The sequence below is a fragment of the Gopherus evgoodei genome, chromosome 9, assembly GCF_007399415.2.
Source record: "Gopherus evgoodei ecotype Sinaloan lineage chromosome 9, rGopEvg1_v1.p, whole genome shotgun sequence".
Lineage (NCBI taxonomy): Eukaryota > Metazoa > Chordata > Testudines > Testudinidae > Gopherus > Gopherus evgoodei.
Genome location: NC_044330.1, coordinates 82,719,766 through 82,741,817, shown reverse-complemented (window position 1 = coordinate 82,741,817; position 22,052 = coordinate 82,719,766). Strand labels below are relative to the sequence as shown.

General features: G+C 54.2%; 1 protein-coding gene across 5 annotated transcripts in view; it reads right to left on the bottom strand.

The window, feature by feature from the left end:
* Positions 1-764: 764 nt before the first annotated feature.
* Positions 765-22,052, bottom strand: part of LOC115657873 (phosphatidylinositol 3,4,5-trisphosphate 5-phosphatase 2-like) — a 29,290-nt gene continuing 8,002 nt past the window's right edge. For 2 of the 5 annotated variants that reach the window (XM_030576186.1, XM_030576188.1), the window contains exons 4-28: positions 21,416-21,554; positions 20,948-21,101; positions 20,337-20,477; positions 19,235-19,322; positions 17,164-17,250; positions 15,684-15,791; positions 15,034-15,148; positions 14,471-14,577; positions 12,138-12,240; positions 11,412-11,608; positions 10,324-10,441; positions 9,866-9,962; positions 9,140-9,278; positions 8,773-8,872; positions 7,870-7,958; positions 7,187-7,268; positions 6,965-7,054; positions 6,418-6,534; positions 5,571-5,659; positions 5,014-5,101; positions 4,156-4,311; positions 3,757-3,832; positions 2,858-3,425; positions 2,313-2,431; positions 765-2,003 (exon numbers count right to left, since the gene is read on the bottom strand). In XM_030576186.1, the coding sequence (XP_030432046.1) occupies positions 1,871-2,003; positions 2,313-2,431; positions 2,858-3,425; positions 3,757-3,832; positions 4,156-4,311; positions 5,014-5,101; positions 5,571-5,659; positions 6,418-6,534; positions 6,965-7,054; positions 7,187-7,268; positions 7,870-7,958; positions 8,773-8,872; positions 9,140-9,278; positions 9,866-9,962; positions 10,324-10,441; positions 11,412-11,608; positions 12,138-12,240; positions 14,471-14,577; positions 15,034-15,148; positions 15,684-15,791; positions 17,164-17,250; positions 19,235-19,322; positions 20,337-20,477; positions 20,948-21,101; positions 21,416-21,554 (3,300 nt within the window). In that variant the 3' untranslated portion in view covers positions 765-1,870. The remainder of the gene's footprint in view (positions 2,004-2,312; positions 2,432-2,857; positions 3,426-3,756; positions 3,833-4,155; positions 4,312-5,013; positions 5,102-5,570; positions 5,660-6,417; positions 6,535-6,964; positions 7,055-7,186; positions 7,269-7,869; positions 7,959-8,772; positions 8,873-9,139; positions 9,279-9,865; positions 9,963-10,323; positions 10,442-11,411; positions 11,609-12,137; positions 12,241-14,470; positions 14,578-15,033; positions 15,149-15,683; positions 15,792-17,163; positions 17,251-19,234; positions 19,323-20,336; positions 20,478-20,947; positions 21,102-21,415; positions 21,555-22,052) is intronic. The other 3 variants (XM_030576189.1, XM_030576190.1, XM_030576191.1) reach the window with 3 other exon arrangements.

Sequence of the window (22,052 nt, the reverse complement as noted above, 5' to 3'; positions counted from 1 at the left end):
GTGTAGCCAGCAACACTGCCAACCACCCTGCATGTTTCAGCCATGATATCGCACACCAAAGTTGGCCAGGCTGATGCACAAACACACCCACATCCAGCTGACATGGCATTGAGTAGGGGCTTGACTAGATGCTCAAACAAAACCCAAATATTTGCTCAATGTCCACCCTGAAGCTCAGTGTTAAACAATACACAACGGCTTGTGTGACCTAGGCCCATCTCTGTGCATGGGCAGGGCAGAGCGGGACTGCTCAGATATTAAGAAACAGATTGCTCCATGCTGGGAACAGGAAAGAACCTGTTGTGACAGAAAGTACCAGCAGCAACATTGCAAATAGAACCAGTGTTTCCTCCCAGAAAGCAAAGTCACCACAGCAGAGGGTGGGGGCATGTATATCACATATCCACACAAGCTCCTCCAGGATAGCCTTCTACAGTGTGTGTGACACAGACTCACAAGCACCTCTCCCCACCATGTTTGTCACCAGCCAACACGTGGCTCTGATTAGGAAAGGTTTGAGTGTTGTTGCTTGCGTTGGAGGGGCATAGGCAGAGCTCTGTGGGAAGACCAGGACTACTAGCAGGAGGGCTGCAGGTCAGGGCTGGGATGGATGTGTTGCTAGAGGAAAAAGCTTCAACCAGCCTTGTTCATAATGTGCCTGGTTTTAGCCAGCACTATCACCCTCTACCTGCCTCAAGCACCAACTTCATCCTGTCACCACAGGGTCAGAGAAACCAGAAAGTGGCCTAGATGTGGAGCTTCCTCGCAGCTTTGGGGTTTTATTGTTAATTGAAACAGAAAGTGCATCTCATGAGAAACCAGCAATATGGAGCCTATTAAAAACTCCATGTGGCAACTGCAGCTAAACACAGTGTGATTGAAGGCACATGACAGGAGGCTGTAGGGTCCTCTGCAAACACCTAGCTGCCATCTTAGGGACAGAGCAAGCAGCCTTGTTCTCCCACAGAGGGACCAGGTCTCTGCCCCCAAGGGTGGCTGGACTCTGAGAAACAGTTGCCCATACATAATAAGTGAATTAGACTAGAGTGTTCTCCCCTGTGACGCACTTGGAGTCCTCATGAGGCTGCAGTGCTGGGGCTCTCTCCTCCATGTGATGTTTCACGGTTCAGTTCAGACCTTAGAGAAATCAAGCCCTTGTGACCAAGCTACAGCCCACATCTAGTGCTCCAGCACCTGCGTGGGCAGAGACTGGGAGAAGTGCCCAGCCAGCCCAGATTGTAGTGTCACCACCCACATCAGCTGTATCAGACTCAACAAGGAAAGTCTCAGCTCCAGTGCGATGCAGCCACATGGACTGTTGTTCCCATCTCCCCGGCTCAGAGTGTATCATGCCTCTATGCTGGGTGGAATTGGAACAGGGCTTAGCAGTAGGATCCATGCCCACCAGAGGTGAAGCCAGGCCCTTTCTGTCGCTCAAACAGGGAAGGATGAAAAGTTAGTGCTGGAGTCTCAGTAGCTGCTGGGGCTCCCCTGTTACGTTCTGGCTACTCTGAATTCCCAGTCACCCCTCCATGGAACCCGGCTAGACAGTCTGGGGTTGTGGCCAGTTTCACTACAAGGCTAAACGTCCTTTTGGGTCCAGGCCTTTGGCAGAGCCTCAGCCAGATGCCCAGGGCATTTCTGCAGCTACTGCCAGGGGAAATTATGCACGATGACATCAGAGTGACAGTGAAGGTTGCAAAGGAAGGCAGAAAGGGGAATATTTCCAATCCAGAGGCTTAGGCGAGTTACCCCAGATCTTGGCCCTGTCGCAGGGACAGAACACCTTCAGCAGCGCTCCAACCCCCTGCACCAGGAAGCTGTCCAGAGGAGATTAGAAGGGCACGGAGGAGTCTGAATGCCAGATTCACTATGGGTTTGGTTTCAGACTGGGTCCCTGATGCAGGCTCCTGGAGCTGCTTTCGTGTAGCTTGGCTTGGATGAGTTTCCGATGAGTGGGGCTCAGCACACCAGCGTCCAGCAGGTCCTGGTCAGTGATATTCCTAGACAAGGGAGAGAAGGAGAGCAACTGAGGGAGAAGCCAGCAATGCAGCACAAGGCAGGGAGGAAGGGGACTCAACCACCTATGACTATTGGACATAGAAGGACTATGGGATTCCAGAGGTCATCTCCCCCTAGTCTCTGCCCTGCGCTCTGCATCCAGGGTTCAGCTAGGAACACCAATTCTCCTCCTGCCCCAGAGCTCTTGCCAGGATGTCCGTGGAGCACACTAGCTGGACTGTCATACTCCAGTAAGGCACAGTGGTACACATGAGCCAATGAGCCCTCACACACCACTATCCTTATGATACCTGAAGAACTCCAGATCATCCCAGCCATTTTCATACAGCCCCGCCTCATACTGTTCCAGGCCCAAGCAACTCAGCCACATGCCAACGCTCCGGGGGTGATCACCACTGCCACAGGGCCACTAGGAAAGAAGAACCAGGATATGGCCCAACAGCGTCACGCCAGGGGACTACAACACAACGACTCTAGCCCCAGCTCTGCTGAGTCTCCTGAATCCAGTCCTGTGCTATCCCTGCTCATCCCCCATCACAGCTCTGCTGAGCTGCCTCCCTTGTGACCTGCAGCATCCTGCTGTTCCAGCCCCAGGCCCCCCCTGAGCCAGACTGACTGTGATACCCAGTGTGGACAAGGGAACTAGGATGGGAGACCCCAAGCTCGCTGATGCCCAACCAACACATTTACACATGGGTCTCCAGAGACTTGTGCATTAACACCCTCCCTATGCCTGGAGCTCCTTCAAGGCCAACACGAAGTCCTCACCAGGTATCATGTCTCCCTGGCACATGAGCCAGCTGGTGCTTTGCAATGTGAGTTGCCCATGACATACCTCTCCAGCACGGTTGAGTCGGCGAGTGTCCCGCTGGGACCTTGTCCCCTCCCAGCAGCTCTGCGGTGGTGGCTCCAGTGTGCTGCGGGTGTGGCGCAGCAGGTTCTTCCGGCACTCTGGCTGGCTGGGGCCCAGGCAGCTTCCTCTCTGGGGGGGCTCTGTATCCACGTCACTGAGGCACCAGGCCATGTGCAGGGCTGTGAGGGAACAATCACCTGACATCTGCGGATCTCTCGACAATATGGCTGACTTGGGCCTCTTGTGCCTCCCAATCTGGGAGAGGCTGAGCTGGTGCCCACAGGAGGTGGTCTCAGACACAGGGTAGTGGGGGCTTCTCTGTAGCTGTTCCTTGGAGGAGGAGGAGGAGGCTTGTGCTCCTGTCAGGCTCTGCAGCCTGCGGCATGGAGAATGGCCTAGGTGCCTGTCAGCCTGCGTGTCACTGGCCGGACTGTAAGGAGGTTCAGACAGGCTGGGACACTGTGCCCAGGTATTGGGGACCCCCTCAAATATGAAATAGGCTGGATTGCTGTAACTGCTAGCTGCATCCGGGAGACTGAGGGGCCGGCTCCTGAAACACACAACAGTCGAGTGAGTGTTTTTGCCCAGAAAGATAACGCCAAGAGATAGATAATCCCAGCACTTTGGGACAAATCCATCCCCAGTTCCTGGCAGAGACAAACTGACCGACATCCCCAACACCGTGACAGAGAGACAACCATGGCACTCTGAGGCAGATGGACCGACAATCCTAGAAGACAGACAGACAAGCAGCTACTTCACCCACTCAGAGTGCGCCCTCATTCAGAAACCAAACCAAACCAAACAACTCCCATCACGAGCCCTGGACTGGCAGCACCAAGTGTCCTAGCAAGTTAATGGCCAAACATGCTGGCAGTTACCTGACGGCGCGCAGAGCTGGCTTGGAGAGGGTTGGGCAGTCGGACTCTGTCTCGTCGGTCTCAAAGCTGATCCACTCTACACAATACAAAAACTGTAAAGGTTAATGGGAATGCTGCAGAGTGTTTCTACTGAACTGTTAGCCTGGATGGCAGGAACTCCCAGCAGCTCCAGTCCCAACCTCTCCCAGCTAGGAGCTCTAGAGGGAAGGGGGCATGAGGAATGGCAGCAGGGGAACTTCCACTTATTCCCAGCCTGGCCTGGCCTGGTGCCTCCTGGGGCAGAAGAAATGGCTGCAGGGGAGCTCCCCCCAGCTACTCTGGGTTTTACCTGGTCCCCAAGCAGGGAACTGAAGCCCATATCTCTGAAGCAGCAGCTGTTCAGTGGCATGGCTGTATTACCGTAGAGCCTCTCGCGTGTGCTCCGCCTGTCCTTGGGGACTCGGACCTTCATCCAGCCACGCATGGAGCCTGTTTCTTCACCCCGGTGGAAGAGGAAAGTCTCAAACTGCTGGGCCAGGCTGCCAATCATAGATCTCATGGCAATGCAGCATTCACCTGCCCAGAGAGCACAGCATCACCTCAGAGGACGGGGCACCCCACAGTCACTCAGGCACCCACCGACAGCAGCTAGCATCCTCCTCCTCCCACTCACATGTTGCCATGGAAAAGTACTAGGGCCAGGGACTGGCGGACGCCACACCACAATGTGACACCCACCAGGAGCATGGAGTTGCTCATATACACACAGCTAGTGTCCATGGAGGGGTGGGGATAGCCTGTCCTGCCAAAACCCCAGATGTGCTTCTAGTTTCCCAGTAGCTTGGAGAAACCATTTTCTCCTGAGGGAGACAGGAGTCAGTCTCTGGTCACCACATTCAGGCTACAGGCCTCTCCTTCCTGGGCCTGCTCTGGTGGTCAGGGCCCTGCACTATCTACAGGCCCCCAGGTCCTCCCTCTGAGTCCCAGGGGCAGCAGGGGCTGAAGGACAGTGCCCTGCACTGCTGTGAGGAGACCTTGCTGCTGCCCCTGGGTCTAGTCTCTTGCTCCCTGGTTCAGGAGCGTGCAGGTGAAGCCACAGGGGGACCTGGACCCTTCACTAAGGTAGGTGCTCACCCTGATCCTCCGGGTCTCCTGCTCTGGGCTGCTCCAGGATACAGGGAGCCCTGTAGGAATCACCTTAACTCTCTGTAGGGTTCATGTGCCATCCTGGCCACTCCCTAACACTCCCCCTTTCAAGTGGAGGTTCTGGACACACACCATATGACTCGCAACTGTCCATGCCCTTGATGCTGAGGAGCAGATGCTGGTCCAGCAGGTACTCCAGGTCTGACAGGATTGGGCTCAGCTGCATAGGGAGAGAAAACAACTCTCAGAAGGCTAGCAAACTGCCGGTCCAGCCACACAGCCATGGGGCCTGAGCGCTGGGCTTAGGTACAGAGACATCACACTGACCCCACTGTCCTATAGTACAAGAGACAAAGCCCCAGTGCTCACCACTGAGTTCACTCTGTGGCAAAAGAACTTGCTCAGGAGATCAGCCAGGGAAAGGGAGCACCAGGGAGTCAGGGCAGAGGGAGAGGGATGAGTAGGAAGGGGAACAGGGGATGAGGGTGTGCTTCAGAGCTAGTAGCATGGGAGGTCAGGGCCAGGGAAGGGTGGAGGAGCCAGGGAGTCTAACAAAGTCTACAGGCTGTCACTCCTTATAGTCTGCCTATGTCCTTCTCACCTGCCTTCTCTTTGTTGTGCCAGCCTCTGCCCATGCACACACTCACCAGCCTGCACTCCCCCCCCCGCCCCCCAGCCCCCACGCTTACCACTGGCAGCTGTTTAGCTGACCAGCTGAGTTTGAGGAAGCCCGGGATTTCACTGCTCTGGGAGCTGTTCTCCCCACTCCGCTGAGACTCTGGCAAGAAATTGAGAGAGAGAATTACAAGAGCAAAGCTGTATCCTGCTGCAACCTACCCACCCCTCTCTCCACCTGGGTACCGGCCTCCCTCCTCTTCCCTGCCAGCTCCAACCTCTCCTAGGCACCAACCACATTGCCAGGGGGAAGGCGGGTGGACTCAACCCAGGACAAATTCCAGTTGTTTGTCATTGAGATAGAGCTGCCAGCCCCATTGCCCCCAGAAAAAGAATCCCAATACATGAACAGACTGCACGGAGATCACATCACCCACTGCTGAAATGCAGCCACCTCTGAGCTGAGATGTAGCAGCTGTTTATACCACACACAGCAACAGTGCACAACCATTTAGGACAGAAGAGGCCCAATCCTAGTAAAACTAGAGGTTGTCACAATCTAACCCAAGTGTGACACCAGCGGTACACCTCAATCCTTACACAAAATGTCCTGGGATATGTAATGAGCACAAAAGGCCAGAAGCTTGGCTTTCCATCTCACTTGAAAAACAGCACCTCATGCAACACAGCAGCCTGGACCCTGAGGTCAGAACTGATTCTGGGGACAGCACCCCCTTCTAAGGAGCCCTCTGCAGCACAGAGCCCCTTAGCACTGCACTGGGGCATTGGGGTCAGCACTGACTTGGTCTGGAAAGTCACCTGTGCTGCTCCCTGCAGCACTAGGTTTTCCTTGCTGGTCTCCCTTCCAGGTGCTGGACGGGCTTGGCATGTGGCCAGTAGACACGCCCAGGCTGCTCTCACCTTCCAGGCAGTAGGAATGGAACTCAATGTAGCACTTGCTGCGGCTGGCTGTTTTCACAATCACCTCAATGCTGTCCCACTCGATGCAGGCCAGGGACTCAGTGCTGGAGCCAGGAGCTGCCAGCACAGAATGGCCAATCAGTGTATGCTGAAGGGGCCCCACCCTGTCCCCAGATCTGACCCCTCAGATGGGCTGTTCCCGTGCTGGCTGATATGACCCCTTGAGGACCTGGGCAGGGTGTCAGATTGCTACTACCCCAGTCTTAGCTCAGGTCTGTCTGTGGGGTCAGCAAAAGGAGTTCCCTGGACCCTACTCCCCAGGCAAAGACTGACCTGTTCATCTCCCCACTAACAATGCTAACCAGCACTGCTGGCTGGTAGCCCTGTGGCGACATGTGTTGGCCCTGAGAACGCTGCAGTTTGGAAGGGATGGCAGAACCTACTCAGCACACACGGGGCTAGGACTGCAGCACTCCTGCCCTAGATCCACCAGAGGAGTAGGCCCTCCCCACCCTGTCCAGTGGTCCACGGAGGGCAGCCTCCTTACCTTTCCTAGGCACAAACTGAGACGTCACTCCCACCTCAAACGTGGCAAAGACGGGCGAGTGGTCACTGGTCACAATGTCATCAGTGCAGCCTGAAACACCGAAGAGGGAGCCACGTCTGCCACAGAAACCCACTGTTCCATGCACCTGTCCCAGGCTGGGCCTTGGAGGTGCAGGCTAATGGCCTTTGTGCTCCCAGACAGCCCCCAGGGCTCTTCACTCACCATACGAGTTACAGAGCACGTGAGTCTCAGGGCGTGACTTCCATAGGATGCGATCACACCACGAGGGAACGTTGATCCTCACCTGCAACCAAGAGCAAAGAAGCTTTAGGTGCATGACTGAGCCTGGTTTGAGCTGCCTGGATTTCCCTGCAGCCTCCCACACTCCCAGCACATCTCCCCTCCCAGCTGAACTAGGGAGGTTACCATCCTGTTCATTCCCAAGGGCAGGGTACTGATCATCCCAGTGTCACTGAAGGCATGGGGTCCCCGCTGCTCACTGTTCAGGGACAGCACAGATCACAGTGCGAGAGGAAGGGAGTGTAGGGTGAGGCAGTGTAGGCTGAACACAGGGCTGGGAGCCACGATCTCTCAAGCCCTAACTCCAGCCCTGCCATTGCCTCGCTCTAGACTTCCTTGGTCCAGCTATTCCCTCGTGCCCACAGGCAGCCAGCACAAGCCAAAAGAGCTTCAGAAACCCAGCCTGAGAATAGGGGTGGCTCAAAGCCACTGTGTCTTCATCCCTACCCTGAGTGCAACTCAGCTGGAAAACAGAATCGAGCCTGCTGTCCCAGTCCTATTCCCTCTCGCAGCCAGATAGGGCCATAGAGCACCTCACCTGGGACTGTCCCACATGGAAGCCCTGGCCAGATCCCAGCCCCTTCCTCTTGGGGCCAGACACTCACCCCTGTGGTTTTGAACTTCTGCCAAACATAGTTGTCTCGGGAGCCCCGTTCGTATCGGTATGTGGGGGGGAAGGAGATGTCTTCCTCACCTGGAAATGGAGCAAACACGACGACATGGAGGCGAGACCGCGCCAGACACCCACAGTCCAGGGCAGGAAGACACGGCCCGCAGAGCCAATGGCAGGGCCAGAGAAACCCAGCCAGATTATCCTATCAGACTAGAAAGACCTACTTGTCCTCCACTGACACACACAGATCTACCATTTCCTCCCAGCCCTGAACTTCATCCCTGCTCTTGCTCTGCCAAAGCACTTCCACCCTGGCCTGTAGCCCCTCTACTGTCCAGCCCAGGGCCTCTCCTCAGCACAGTGAACTGTGCACAAACATCCCCTGGGGACTAAGCCGAGCCAACTATCTCACTGAGCTTACCACCTGAGGCTGGGTTTCTTTTGTGCATATAAAGGTTTCTAGCACATTTAGACACTATGTAGCACAGCCCTGGCTGGGAGGTGACACTAGACTGTTCATGGCTGGGGTAGGGGACAGAGTGATGGTTTGGATGGGTGAATCTGTGGAGTCTGGGTGTGGAGGGTGTAGCAAAGCTCATTGACCTGTAGCTGTTATCTGCATCATGGCAGGGGTTAAACCCCCAAAACAGGGCAAAGCCCCATCCTGGCTTTGCTGTATCTGCTGCTGTTGGAGACCTAGGGGCTCCTGTCTCTCCTGCACATTTTGGCAGCAGCTGTAGAGCTTGTCCTTCCTTAAACATTGTTGAACCGTGAGTGCTGGAGGTGGCTGGCGATGGGGGCATGGTATACGGGAGCCTTCCTGGGGGCGAGGCAGCAGACAGGCAGTGCTCTGGGAGGTCAGTGTGGGCTCCCCATCTGTCCCCATCACACTCACTAAATCGCAGGAACACCTTGTTCTTCTCCCGCTCCAGGGTGAGCTGGTCCACAGCCAGCAGGGCCTCAAACTCCTTTTTGTTCACATGAGCTAAGATGTCCTGAGAGGGAAGAGGGAAAGGTCCATAAGCACTAGGGTTTGCAGGGCTTTTCTGTACCCTTCCCCCAGCACAGGATCCCACCACAGGAGTCCTCAGAGAAGACAAGGAGCTCCATGTTCACAGTCCACACCCATCCCCTGCATGCCTTTGGGGCTGGGCTGGGAGGAGGGACCTGCCCCAAGAGTGTTCCCACAGGTGGCCTGTTCTCAAAAGCAGCTGTGTGGAGCTCAGCAGCAACCCAGGGCACAAATGGGACCAGAGTCCTACCTGGACTTCCATATCAAGGCGGTAATTGAGGTCTCCAAACCAGAAGAGGTGGGTGAAGCGCAGGGTGAGGTCAAAGCTGCTGAGTCTCTTGTCACCCAGGACCAGAGAGCGCAGAATATCACTGTAGTTCTGGTTCCGTCTGCACCAATGATGAGGGTCGCACAAGGCAGAGAAAATCAGGGAGATCCCCCAGGACTCCATTGCCCTGCAAATCTGCAGGACCCCACCTGACCCCACAGATCCCACCCTGACCCCTACCTGCCTACACAAATCCCCCCAGCATCCCATTGCCCCACAAATCAACCTGGGACCCATCTCACCCTGACACCTACCTGCCCCCACAAGGCCCCCTCTCCCTGTCCTCACCCATTCCCAGCCCCCACTTTCCAATTTGACAGTGATCAAAGTGACACCAACCCTAGCCCATTCAAGCCATTCCCCAGCCCTGCAGTAGGCTGGACAGAGTCCCAGCCCTGCACACATCTACCCCAGCCAACTGGAAGAGTGCAATCATTGGGTGAGCATGTCCAGCCCAGTATCTAGGCTGTCTGGCCATGGCGGGGAGGCTGAGATGAAGGTTGACTGTGGCTGAGGCAGAGGAAATGCCAGGAAGTGGCTAATCAATGCAAGAGGTGATGCACTGGCTATGGGGCAGCTGTGCTGGCATTCCCAGCCCCCTGAGGGTCTTATGCAGGCACAGGGGTCAGGAAGCAGCCCCCCAATCACCTGTGTGTCTTCTCGCTCCCTGAGGCCAGGTGGCAGTTCACAAATCCAAATGATGTGCCGTTGAAAAGGAAGGAGACGCCCACAGCCCCTTTGTTACCTGAGGAAACACACGAGGCCTGGTCAGCCCTCAGACCTGCATGTTCCCCTTGCCAGGGGCTCCTCACATGACCTGGCTGTCCCCATATGCTCTGATCCCCACTGGGACCTGAGATCACCTCACCCCCTGGTATGGCACCCAGAGCACTCCCCTGTGCCCCACATACAAAGTACTCCCCACCTCCTCTCCCCCGATCCATATACAGAACCCAGACCACTCCCCTGCACTTTCCCAGATATGGCCCTGGAACATGTCCTCCTCCCACCCCAACATGGCTCTACAAGCACTCCCCTGCCCCATAGTGTTCGCCTCTCCTCTCCTCCCACTCCAGCCCCCAGATGCCCTTCCCTTTCTGCTGCACCTAGTGTGTTTGCAATTCCTGTTTTCACACTTGACGTGGTCAGATGGCTGATCCGGCGTTCATGCTCTGGTTTCACCAGCACCACAATCTTGATGCTCCAGAGGCACTGTAAGGCAACCTGCAACGAGATTGGGGAAGGAGTGAGACCACCCAAAGCAGAGTAGTGGAATGAGAACACACTGTCCTCTTCTGGAAATCACGCTGCAATAGGCAACCCTCCAGCAGCTGGGCCAGGCATCCCTGAAGTCTTGTGTACAAACACCACCTCCCTGGGCCCAACATCAAGTTTGGATTTGCAGCATTTGCTGGGTCTGGCCTGGACAAGACTCCATTAGCTCGCTCCTGGGCTGTGGGCAAGACCTGCTTGAACTCAGTCTATGGGGAGATTTCTCAGGCCTGCTTCCCAGCTCTCTGGGCATGACCGTGGCCATCCACGCCACAAGGTCCTGGCTGCAGAGGCCGCAGCCTGAAAAATGGCACCACACAGATGAGAGAATGTGTCCTGCCTAGGCAGGCACCAAGAAGGATGCCTAAGAGAGAATTCAATTCAACTGGAGAAATGGGGAGAGAGGGAGAGGGTTCCCAGGCCGTGAGATAGAGAGAAGAGGACACAGGTGAGAGGATGATCTTGGCTTCCCCATTTCCCACTGGAAGCATCTGTGGGTCCCTGAACTGTTCTCCAATCCTTCAGCCAACAGGTGGAAAGGGGGATGGTGAAGGAAGCAGAAAGGTGGGGTCAAACAAGCCACCAAAGTGTCTGAGCACCAGGTCCCAACAACAGGCTCCATTTGGGGAGGGCAAATTTCTTGCTTGTCAAGGGCTCTGGTGGTGTGTTGGATCCCTCTGGCTTTATCTTAGGCAATTGGTTATGGGTGTAACAGCCCAAGGACAATTTGTTGCTGAGTGATCTACTTCCAGTAATAGTTGGATGAAGGATAGGCTCTTAACTGAGTGAGTGCTGGCAGGCACCACTCCTTACAAAGCCAGAGAGGTAAGGTAAGGGGAGCCAACAGGGACAGGGGATACTAGAGGACATGGGCACTGTCCCTCCCTCAGGGTTGCATGAATGGGGTAGCCTGGGCCCATACCACTCGGAAATCTATGGACATCAAGGTCTTCAGGGAGGCTCGCAGGAACTCCACCCATTCACGGTCCCCCAGCGAGTTCTCCTGGGTACCAATAACATAGATGTCATGTGGGATGCCAGCTGTGGTCTCATCCTGAGTCCGTCCCAACCCCCTTGATGTCAGCCATGAAGCCATGGACCTGGGGGGTGGAGCACTGCCTGGGGGAAAAGGAGAGATGGGATCAGATTGCTACATTTCATTGCCTCCCCTCCCCTGCACCAACCCAAGCACATTGGTGGAATATCAAGTCCATAAATTGGAACCACGCTGGATGAAGTGGGATTTGGTTACCTCTCATTCTGTGCCAGGCCCTGGGGGGGTCTAATAAGTCCCCTGTCAAGGATGGAAAGTACTATGGCAGCTCCTGAGTCCAGCCAAGAGACAGCTTGTTTATGAGGTTCACTGACATGTCCCACCACTACTGACCATATATCAGCAGCTCTATTTACTCAACAAAAATACCAGGTGTGGCAGGTGCATCATGATATTGACCCAAGCCCAGGTAAAGCCTGAGGATGAGGGCTTCTCCAACCTTCTCACCCCACCAGGACTCAACAAAGATCTCAGAACTCCTGGGCATAGCTCCCTTTGGAAATCTGCAGAGATTTCAACTCCAGAACTGTCCCTGGATTCATGACAAGAACACATGGTCTAACTGGAGGTCTCTGAGCTGTCCCTACTCCTTACCCATGTTCCACGTCCCAACATACACAGAAATGAGGTCTGGCTCATCCAGGTTGGAATGCTGGATCTTCATGAGCTGCAGCAGTTGGCAAAAGGCCTCTCGCTTCTGCAAGAGACGAACACGACTGTCTGCTTGGGTCCTGACACAGAGTTCAAGAGAACATGGCACCCAAGCTGAGTCACAGGCCTGTCCCCACAGAGCTGCAGACTGATCTTGGCCAATGTTAACTACCAGTCTTCAGTGCAGGACTCATCTGTATCACTCCAGAGCATCGCTAAAGCCTCATAGTGGTGGACAATCCTGCTTTTAGCTGTAATCCCCATGTCTAGTGATGATCAATGGATATAACTGTCCTACGACCCACTTCTTAGGAGAAGAGCACAGGAGGAAGGTCCTCCAGGACCACAGTCAAGCTCACATGGCCATCATGGAAAGAGGCAAGGAGAATAAAATTTGACAGTGGTTGGTGCGGCAAGACCACTGTCAGTCATGCTATCCAGTATTGTCTCATTGTGTCCTAGTTCTCCCCCATCTGTCTGTTCACATCCACCTGTCATCTCCTGTCTTAACTTACTGTGAACTCTTTGACGCAGGGACTGTCTTTTCATGTTGTGTGGTACAGTGCCTAGTACACTGGGGTTTGGGCCCACTATAATAATAAACCTCAGGGACGCCAAATCTCCAGGCTCCTGCCAGCTAATGAGCAGAGGGAGAGGAGGCCCCAGTAGCTCCAGCAGAAAGCAATGGAGCACACTGCAGCCTCCCAGGCCAAGCCTCCTTGCTGAATAGTTCAGAGTCTAGGATTAGTTTGTGATTAGCTCTCTTCAGTGCACCTCCCAGCATAGTATCTAGGTCAGGGGTCTCAAACACGCGGCAGCCCTCAGGGCTATTTCCTGTGGCCCGCCAAGCATCCCGCTCGCACGCCCACCCCCCCAGCCTACCTCCAGGCCAGGGGTGGGCAAACTACAGCCACAGGATTGCCCCCCTCGAGCCCCACACCGCTCCCTGAAGCAGCACGAGGAGGGGGGAGAAGCAGAGGGCTCTGTCCATGTGTTGCCTTGGCTTCCAGGCACAGGCCCCCAGCAGCTCCCATTGGCTGGGAACAGGGAGCCGTGGCCAATAGGAGTTTCAGGGGAGGTATCTGGAGGCACGACAAGCAGCGCGTGGAGCCCTGCATCCCCCCCTCACCCAGGGGCCGCAGGGACTTGGTTCCAGCTACTTCCCAGGATGGAGCAAAGCCAGGGCTGGCAGCCTGCCCTGGCCCTGGTGTGCGCTGCTACCACCTTGGAGCCCGAAGCCCTCCTGCACCCTGCCCCGCAACTCCCTGCCCTGAGCCCCCTGCCTGCACCTCAACCCCCTGCCCTAAGCCCCCGGCTGCACCCCACACCCCAACCTTGTGCCCTGAGCCCCCTGCTGCATCCCACACCCCTTCTTCACCCTGAGCCCCCTGTCTGCACCCCAACCCCCTGCTGCACCTCAACTCCCTGCTCTGAGCCCCCACCACACCCCTCATCAACCTTCTGGGGGCAGGGAGGGGGCAGAGTTGAGGTGAGGACTTCAGGAAAGAGGTTGGAATGGGGGCAGGGAAGGGGTGGGAAGAGGCAGGGCCTCATGGAAGGGATGGAGTGGGGGCAGAGCAGGAGGCACCAAGGGGGAGGGTGTCAGTGACGCAGCCCTTGGGCCAATGACCTAGCCCTTATGTGGCCCTTGTGGTCATTTGAATTTGAGACCCCTGATCTAGGTGATGCATATAAGTGCCATGGTCATCAGCTACCTGTAAACACACAGGGCAAAGCGAACAGACAGGGATTCCGGATACTGGCCCCTCTTTACTGGATACCAATAAGCTAAGGGCCAGCTCTGCTGACCCACACCAGAGATGGAAAGCAGTGGTGCCCGAGAGGTCTCTCCCACACCAGCAGAGGGCAGTGCTGTACAGCCACATGAGCACCTGGCTCAGAAGACGGGCTGAAGCCCCTTGTTCCCCTCTCTGGTTTCATGGTGATGTTCCACCTCCTGGGTGCTGAGGGGAAGCCCTCACCCACCTTTTCAATGATCCTTTGCAGTACCCTGCACCCTGTGTCACTCAGAGAGCTTGCTCTCAGGCCCCTGTGCTTCCCACGCCAACATCCCCTCATTGCCCACATACAGCAGAGCATAGGTGGGTTTCCTACCAGCCAATTCTCAGAGGCCAGGCAGAGAGAACCAGGATGCCAGCCCACATACAGGGCTAGTCTGCACCAGGGTCAAATACTGCCCCATGGTCTAAGGCCTGGCCTTAGTCTTTTGCTGCAGTGAAGCTGGTGGGAGCCCAGGCCTGGGGAGGACCCCTTACCCGTGCGTTCTGGAAGATGAAGTCCTTCGTCAGGCTTCTGTGCTGGTCTCTGTCATACACCAGCCTCACTTTGCTCTGCATGCTCTGGTATTTAATCAGCTGCAAGACTGAAGACAGCCACACCAGCGACAGTGAGACACGGAACAGCACAACCCCCAAAAGCACGGCCGATAAACCCCTAAGGAAGGGCACTGCTGCTGCCTCTCAGCATAACACAGAGGGGTGTGGATACGGCTGCCCCTCGCTCCCGCAGGATGTCATACTGCAGGAAGGCAGCCAGCACTGAGCTCACCAAGCGGGGCTCCTGTGTGCATCCAGCAGGCTCTGGTTTATCCCTCCCGTCCTTGAGATAACTGTTCAGCAGATTACCCTGGGTGAAGGTGCCCATCACTCTGGCTTCAGCCAGGAAGCCTAGTGGTGGCCATGTTCCATTTGTGCACCACAGAGTATTCTTGACCTCTCACTGCTGCTTCTCCCAGGGGTCTACTTCCACAATGGGCCAATTACTCAACAACCTTCCAAGGCCTACGGCCAAGTCAATGGACTGAAGGGGTTTCCCCTACTTTTGTCCTGAGAGATGGTCTCCTCTGGAGAGCTGCAGCCCCTCTTTGTGATGGCCATTGTCCCAGACTCCACATCCACTGTAAGGGAGGCCCTCTGTGTTTTGCCCACTTTCACCTGCAGCACAAGGAACTAGGTTATTGAGGCAGGTGCAACTAGATTGGGTGCAACTGAGGGCAGGAGCAGGGAATGTATGCCCCTTTATCTCTGTAGCTCCCTGGAGTATACCATTGGGCTGGGGCCTCCCCCTCCCCTGGAGGGACACTGCTCACATGGCACCTTGCTGAGCTCACTAGGCAAGTGCTATCTTCACACCTGTGTCTGAACGCCAATGTATTGTGGCAGGTATAAACCAGCTCTTCTCACGCTAGCTTCCGCTGTCCATTGGAGAATAGGAGAAGGGCAGCCCCATAGACTTCCGGCCCCTCCCCCCAGATTGGCTTTCTCATCTGCCTGAAGGGGAAATCACACCCCATGTTGTCTCTCCCACAGTGCCACTGCCCAGCTGGCCCACAAGATGCAGGCCCCACATTATGTAGGGCCCAAGCTGATCATACCCACCCTAGTCTCTGCCTGTGCTGGGAAAGGCCCCATCAAAGCCCCTGAAGGGAGCAGTGCAGCAGAGCTCGCCGCACCTAGGTGCCTCTCTCACCTCAAAGTTCTGCACAGTCATGGGCTTGGCAGCAGGGGGGTGTGCCACAGCCACACTGGGAACAGCCAGTTTGTGCTTGGTCACTGTCTCTTGCAGTGTCTTCAGCACCTGCAGAGAAAGAGTCAGAGACAGGCAGGTGTTGAGAGACACAAACAGAGAGACCAGCTGCACAAGGGAGAGGGTTCAAATCCAGATGCTTTGCCAGCAGGCGAACTAGGGTCTAGTGGAAGCAGGAGATTCTAACATGTTGCTGGCTGCAGGGCATGGCTGGGCCTTCCTGCTAAGCACAACAAGTGACAGCGGGAACTTTGGAATTGGGTCCTGATGAGGTACCACCTGCTGTTTGCTCTGTGTCTGCACAGATTAAAGTGAAGGCAACACCACCTACTAGTCAGAGGGGGAGACTAGAGCCCTGGGTTCTGTTCCTGGCCCTGCCACTGATTTGCTTGCAATCAGTCACCTCCTCTTTTGGGGCCTGAATTTACCCATTGGCTATTGGCACTATCTGGCATGTATTGACTAGGCAGTGCTGGAGCCATCAGTGTGAAGAAGCCAGGCAACAATCAGCAGAATATGCTCCCTCCTGTCCAGTGCTTCAATCACCCAGGGAGGGGACAAGGTGAACAGCTCATGTTTGAGAGAGCCATACACAGACTCTGTCAGCTTTGCCATGGAGGCATCCAGAGCAATGGCTTGGCTACAAATCACAATGCCCTCCTCTAGGAAGGAGGCAATGACATAGATCTGTCCCTCATGGCTGTCCCACAAGAGTAGCAATGTCACACTGCTTGTGATAGACACCTCAGGGATCTCAGCAAAAGTGAGCAGGAATTGGGAACCCAGGTGACCCAGTGGGTCAGCACAAAGAGCATGGAGGCCCAGGGGCAGAGGTTGGTTTGTGAAAGTGTTAAATTGGTAATGTGTCTTGTGAGTAAGGTAGGGGGGGCTGATTGGCTAGAACCTGTTAGGGGTGGGACTAAGGAACTATAAAGCGTGCTCCAGGTGGAAGGAATTCCCTTCCCTCCAATTTAATGAGAGGCCAGTATCCTTCCTGTCTTCGGGAGCTCAACCTAGTAGAAACTTGCTCTATCTGGGAGTTTTAATTTATCCTAGGAGTTTGCTCAAGTTTAAGGAGCTTATTCTTGTCTGGAGTGCTAGGGGACATTAGTAAAGGTTGCCATTAGTAGCTCTTCTACCCTTCATGGGGGAATTTATAACAGGGTATTTCTTCAGAGGTTTTTGCTGTAATTCTTGTAATTTAAGTTTACCTCTTCTGGGATCTTCAATTCTAAACCTCCCCGTATTTAATGGAATTCTAACTTCTGCTCTCTTTGCCTTCCTTTTGTAGCTTTATCATTGACAAATGCATTGCTCATGTGCCATGGTTGCAGGGTGGCAAACTTGTAACCCTGGACTTGTTTGCAGAGTAACGGTCCCAAGCCCTAGCAATGTGTGCTGAGATTACAAACTCACTAGGTACCTTTTTCTCTAGAGAGGAGAGCAGGTGGTTGACAGTGGAGATCTTGCTGAGGAGCAGTTCAAGGTCTGGATCGCTGGCCAAGAGACCCTGAACAGAAAGAGAGACAAATTCTGATACCTGGTGCTCTTAAAGCAGCAATGATAGATTAAACTGTAGTGGATATGTCCAGAAACCTTGACCAGTTTCCAGGGTCATTTCAATACCTATGGAGAGTAGAGCTGCATGAATAACTGTGTTTTTTTCCCCTCCAAGTTTGGTAGCTAAACTGAAAAATCTGGAAAAATCATTGAGCCAAAACTGAATTTTTTTTCTTATTAAAACACAAAAACATGTTGCTTAGGTCGGTCAAAGCATTTTGGAGGTTGACGTGAATTGAGATTTTTTTTAAAAACATTTTGACATTTCTGAAACTTTTAATTTTAGGTATTCTCAGCCTAAATTATTTGCTGAATTTCTGAATAGTTTTGGTGCCCCACAAATGCATTTTTCAGAAAATTTGCTATTTGCCAAACTGGAAAAAAAAAAAAGGCTCTCTAATGTATGGTGACCAGACAGCAATTGTGAAAAATTGGGACGGGGGTGAGGGGTCATAGGCTATATAGGAAAAAGCCCCAAATATTGGGACTGTCCCTATAAAATTGGGACATCTGGTCACTCTACTGTAATGGTTATTAACTACACTTTGGGTCACTAGCAAAGAGTTGGGAAGGTCTGGAGACACTTCTCTATGGAACTAAAACATACACAGTTTAGCACAATTAGCACCTCTGTGCTAATTGTGCAGGTCTGTGCAGGGAGCTGTGGAGCAGGAGTGAGGCGCACAGGCAGAGCAGTGAGGGCAGGCTGGGGCTGGAACAGCATGGGGGGCTTTGGCTCAGGACATAGGTCTCCACTGCCAGGCAGATCTTAGAATCATAGAATATTAGGGCTGGAAGAAACCTCAGGAGGTCATCTAGTCCAACTACCTGCTCAAAGTAGGACCAACATCAACTAAATCATCCCAGCCAGGGCTTTGTCAAGCTGGACCTTAAAAACCTCTAAGGATGGAGATTTCACCACCTTCCTAGGTAACCAATTCTAGTGTTTCATCACCCTCCTGGTGAACTCCTGGTGAAATAGTGTTTCCAATATCCAACCTAGACCTCCCCCACCGCTTCTTGTTCTGTCATCTGCCACCACTGAGAACAGCCTAGCTCCATCCTCTTTGGAACCCCACTTCAGGTAGTTGAAGGCTGCTATCAAATCCCCCCTCACTCTTCTCTTCTGCAGACTAAATAACCCCAGTTCCCTCAGCCTCTCCTCGTAAGTCATGTGCCCCAGCCCCCTAATCATTTTAGTTGCCCTCCACTGGATTCTCTCCAATTTGTCCACATGCCATCCCTTCTGTAGTGAGGGGACCAAAACTGGACCCAATACTCCAGATGTGGCCTCACCACTGCTGAATAAAGGAGAATAATCACTTCCCTCAATCTGCTAGCAATACTCCTACTAATACAGCCCAATGTGCCATTGGCCTTCTTGGCAATAAGGGCACACTGCTGATTCATATCCAGCTTCTCATCCACTGTAATCTCCAAGTCTTTTTTTGCAGAATTGCTGCTTAGCCAGTCGGTTCCCAGCCTGTAGCAGTGCATGGGATTCTTCCTTCCTAAGTGCAGGACTCTGCACTTGTCCTTGTTGAGCCTCATCAACACACTCTGGGTCAGTCCAACTGAGGTGTCCCAGACCAGATCCCTGACCTGTCCCACCACTGAAGTATTCTTCCTCTCCCAGGTCCCTGCTTTGCAATTTTCAACCTTCACTGTAGCATCTAGCCTGCTGCATCTGAACTCCCTCTGGATTTGAGCTCTAGCACTTGGTTCATGAACATAGGCAGCTGGCTGGGCCTCGCTCCAGGAAAGGAGCATGGTGCCCTCTATGGGTGCAGATACGCAGGAAAAACAAACCCAAACAATGAAATCCCCCATGACCAACTTCCCCCTCAAGGCCAGCCTCAGGGGCAGAGACATGCTGTCGCCTACAGTGAGGCTCCCTGCCTTGGGCCAGCACTTTGGGGATGGGGAGGGCTCACCTGCTCTCTTATGGGGCTCCGAGGGGAAGCTGGAGGGTCAAACACTTTGGCCAGAGTCTCTAAACCAGCCAGCGTGAAGTCAATCTCACTGCAGAGAGAAGAGCAGTGAGTGGGGAAGCTCTGTGTGATCCAAGGAGCCAGTCACCAGGACACCCCTGCTGGTCCTATCCCAGGTCCTGATAAGCCACCCGTCACACCCGTTCAGAGAAGCTGGGCTGGGGGCAGCAATCCCTCTGTCTTACTGGTGGGGACTGCCATCAGGTGGTGCCACCTGACACCACAGTGCTAGGAGCAGGTCCTTCCCACCAGAGAGTTCAGCAAACCAGAGACACTTTCAGTGCCGGAGGAGTCTAAGCAGGGTTGGGACTAAGACTCCACAAAGCTCTGTGAAGTGGGTGTGCTTTGCAGTGACTTGCTAACACAACTGCTGTTTAGGCACTTGAATTTGAAGGATGCAGCCACTGAGGGAGAGGGATAATTGGGAGGGAGGGGAAAGATGCTGTAATTAGGGCTGAGACCAAGCAAAGGGAACAGCATGAGACTTTCTGGGTGAAGATTTCTCAGCTTGTGGATGAGCTCAGCGAACCACACTCCCCCAGCATCCACAAAAGAAGAAATTCACACAGGGGTTTTGTGGAGGCCAGTGACTTCCACGTGCTCTGGATGCAGGAAATGGCCTGGCTTCCTAGCAAAGGCCTTGTTCAAGCTACCTCCTCGCAGAGGGACTTTCTTCTGCCTCATTAGCTGCAGGACACAGAGCCAAAGTAAAAGGGCAAAACAGCAGGTGCCATCTGTACCCAGCACATACAAGACCCCCTAGGGGAAGGTATTCAAAGCAGCAGATACCAATTTTACCCAGCAGAGAACAGCCTGCCAGCGTTTAAAGTAGCAGACAGCATCTGTACCCAGCACAGATGAGATGCCCAGAGGAAGGACTGTGAGGGCCAGATATGAGACAGATATCCTGTCTCTAGAGAAACCTGACATCCTGTCTCTAGAGAACAGATAGGAAAGAACAACCCCTAGGACCTCATGGGGCTTTTCTGCCTCTGACTTAGGATGAGTCTATCCCCAGCCCAATTCCTTTCCCTCCATTGCTCACCTGTGCAGCCCACGGCAGGCGGTCACTAAGGCTGTGCTCAGGTGTCTCAGCTGCAGGTTCCCATTCCTCAGGGCCTCCAGGTCAAGCTGTAAATGGTGGCTGAGGTACTCGGCCATGAATCCCATGAAATCGCTGGCCGGGCTGCAACAGGTGGGGATGTGTGAGTGTGTGAGTGAATTTCTTATTGAGAGCTCCAGCTGCCTGCCCCGCATTGTGCTGATGCAGGTATTGCCCCTGGCACCACGATGGGGAAAGTCAGCGGATATTGCAGACTTCAGGGAAAAGACAGGGCTGGCTGGCAGTCACCCCGAGCTCTCCAATCTCACTCTCACCATGTGGGGTTGGGCAAGAAGGGGTGTTCTAGTGTCACCTGTGGGCAAAGGCAGGTGCTAGAGGTACAGCCCCCATTGTGTCCTTTAATTGAGCTGTCCAATTCCCCCCCTCACTGCTGTGGCCTTGCTCTTCCCAATGGGACAGTTTCCACTCTCCATAGCAGGAAGGGAAGCTCTCCTCACACGTGCACTGGTAACTCACTCCAGCAGCCTCTGGACATCCCAAAATATAGGGCTTGCTACCTGCTCTGTGACAGGTGTGGAGGTGCCAGGCAGTACCTGCTGTGAACCTGCTCCTGCAGCCTCAGCTGCAGTTGCTGAGATATCTGGGCCTTGTTTGGCTGAGCACTAACCCACCCACTGGTGCTGCCCACGATGTTCCCACTGTGAGGCACCAGGCTTGGAGGGTGGCTGGCTCTGCCATCTTCACCATCTGCAAACAGAAAGGCACAGCATCTTAAGAGAGAAAAGTAACCAGCTTCCCCTCCCCCAAGCCCACTCCTGATCTCCCCATTGCTGGGTTAAGGGGGTGAGGGATGAATTGAATGTTACACCCCATTTAAGCCATGACCCCCCAGGCACAATTAGGTGCTGTGGAGACTATAATTCACTCTCTTGGGGAGCTGCATGGCTGATCTGCACCCTCCACATCCCCCCATTTCATTTCCTTCCCTAGCCCATGGCTTCATCCAGCCCCCCAAATGCTCCCCTCACCACATGCACACCCCTCAGTCCCTCCAGACTCACCAGAGTCCTCATCCACTGACTCTCTTGCTCTGTTCACAGGATAGAGCAGTGGGATCACCAGGCCATTGTTGGGCTGCTGGTAGGCCCCTATTAGATCGGTCAGGGTGCGGAAGCATTTGGCCTGGATGCCCTGTATGGTCTAAGGGAAGAAGAAGAATGGCTGTTGCTCTGGCAGATCCCACCCCACACTCTGAATACCCACGGCATCCTGCAGCCAGCCCAGGAAGGATTAGGATTAGGAACATGATACAATATCTCTCTGTTGGGTGCAGCTAATGAGCCTGACTCGGCTCAGGGTACAATGGAAGACTGTTCCCATCCCAAGGAACTTACACTCCACAAGACCCAGGGTAGCTGGGGGTCGGGGGTGCTCACTTAGAATATTAAACAGCCTTAGATTTCTCTCCTCTGCCCTGACATCGTGCTGGGAGGGAGGGAGTTTGCCTAACGTAGGTCATTGTTCATGGGATCTGTCTTTAGGAGAGATTTGAGTGAGGAGAGAATGGGGGCCATGGGACAGGGAGATCATTGCACACACAAGGGGGCAACCTGGCAGCCATCAGAAAGATGGGAACAGGAGGAATACCCAAAGGGTCATGGAGGCTGCTGCCATTGGCACAAGTAAGGGACAACTGGG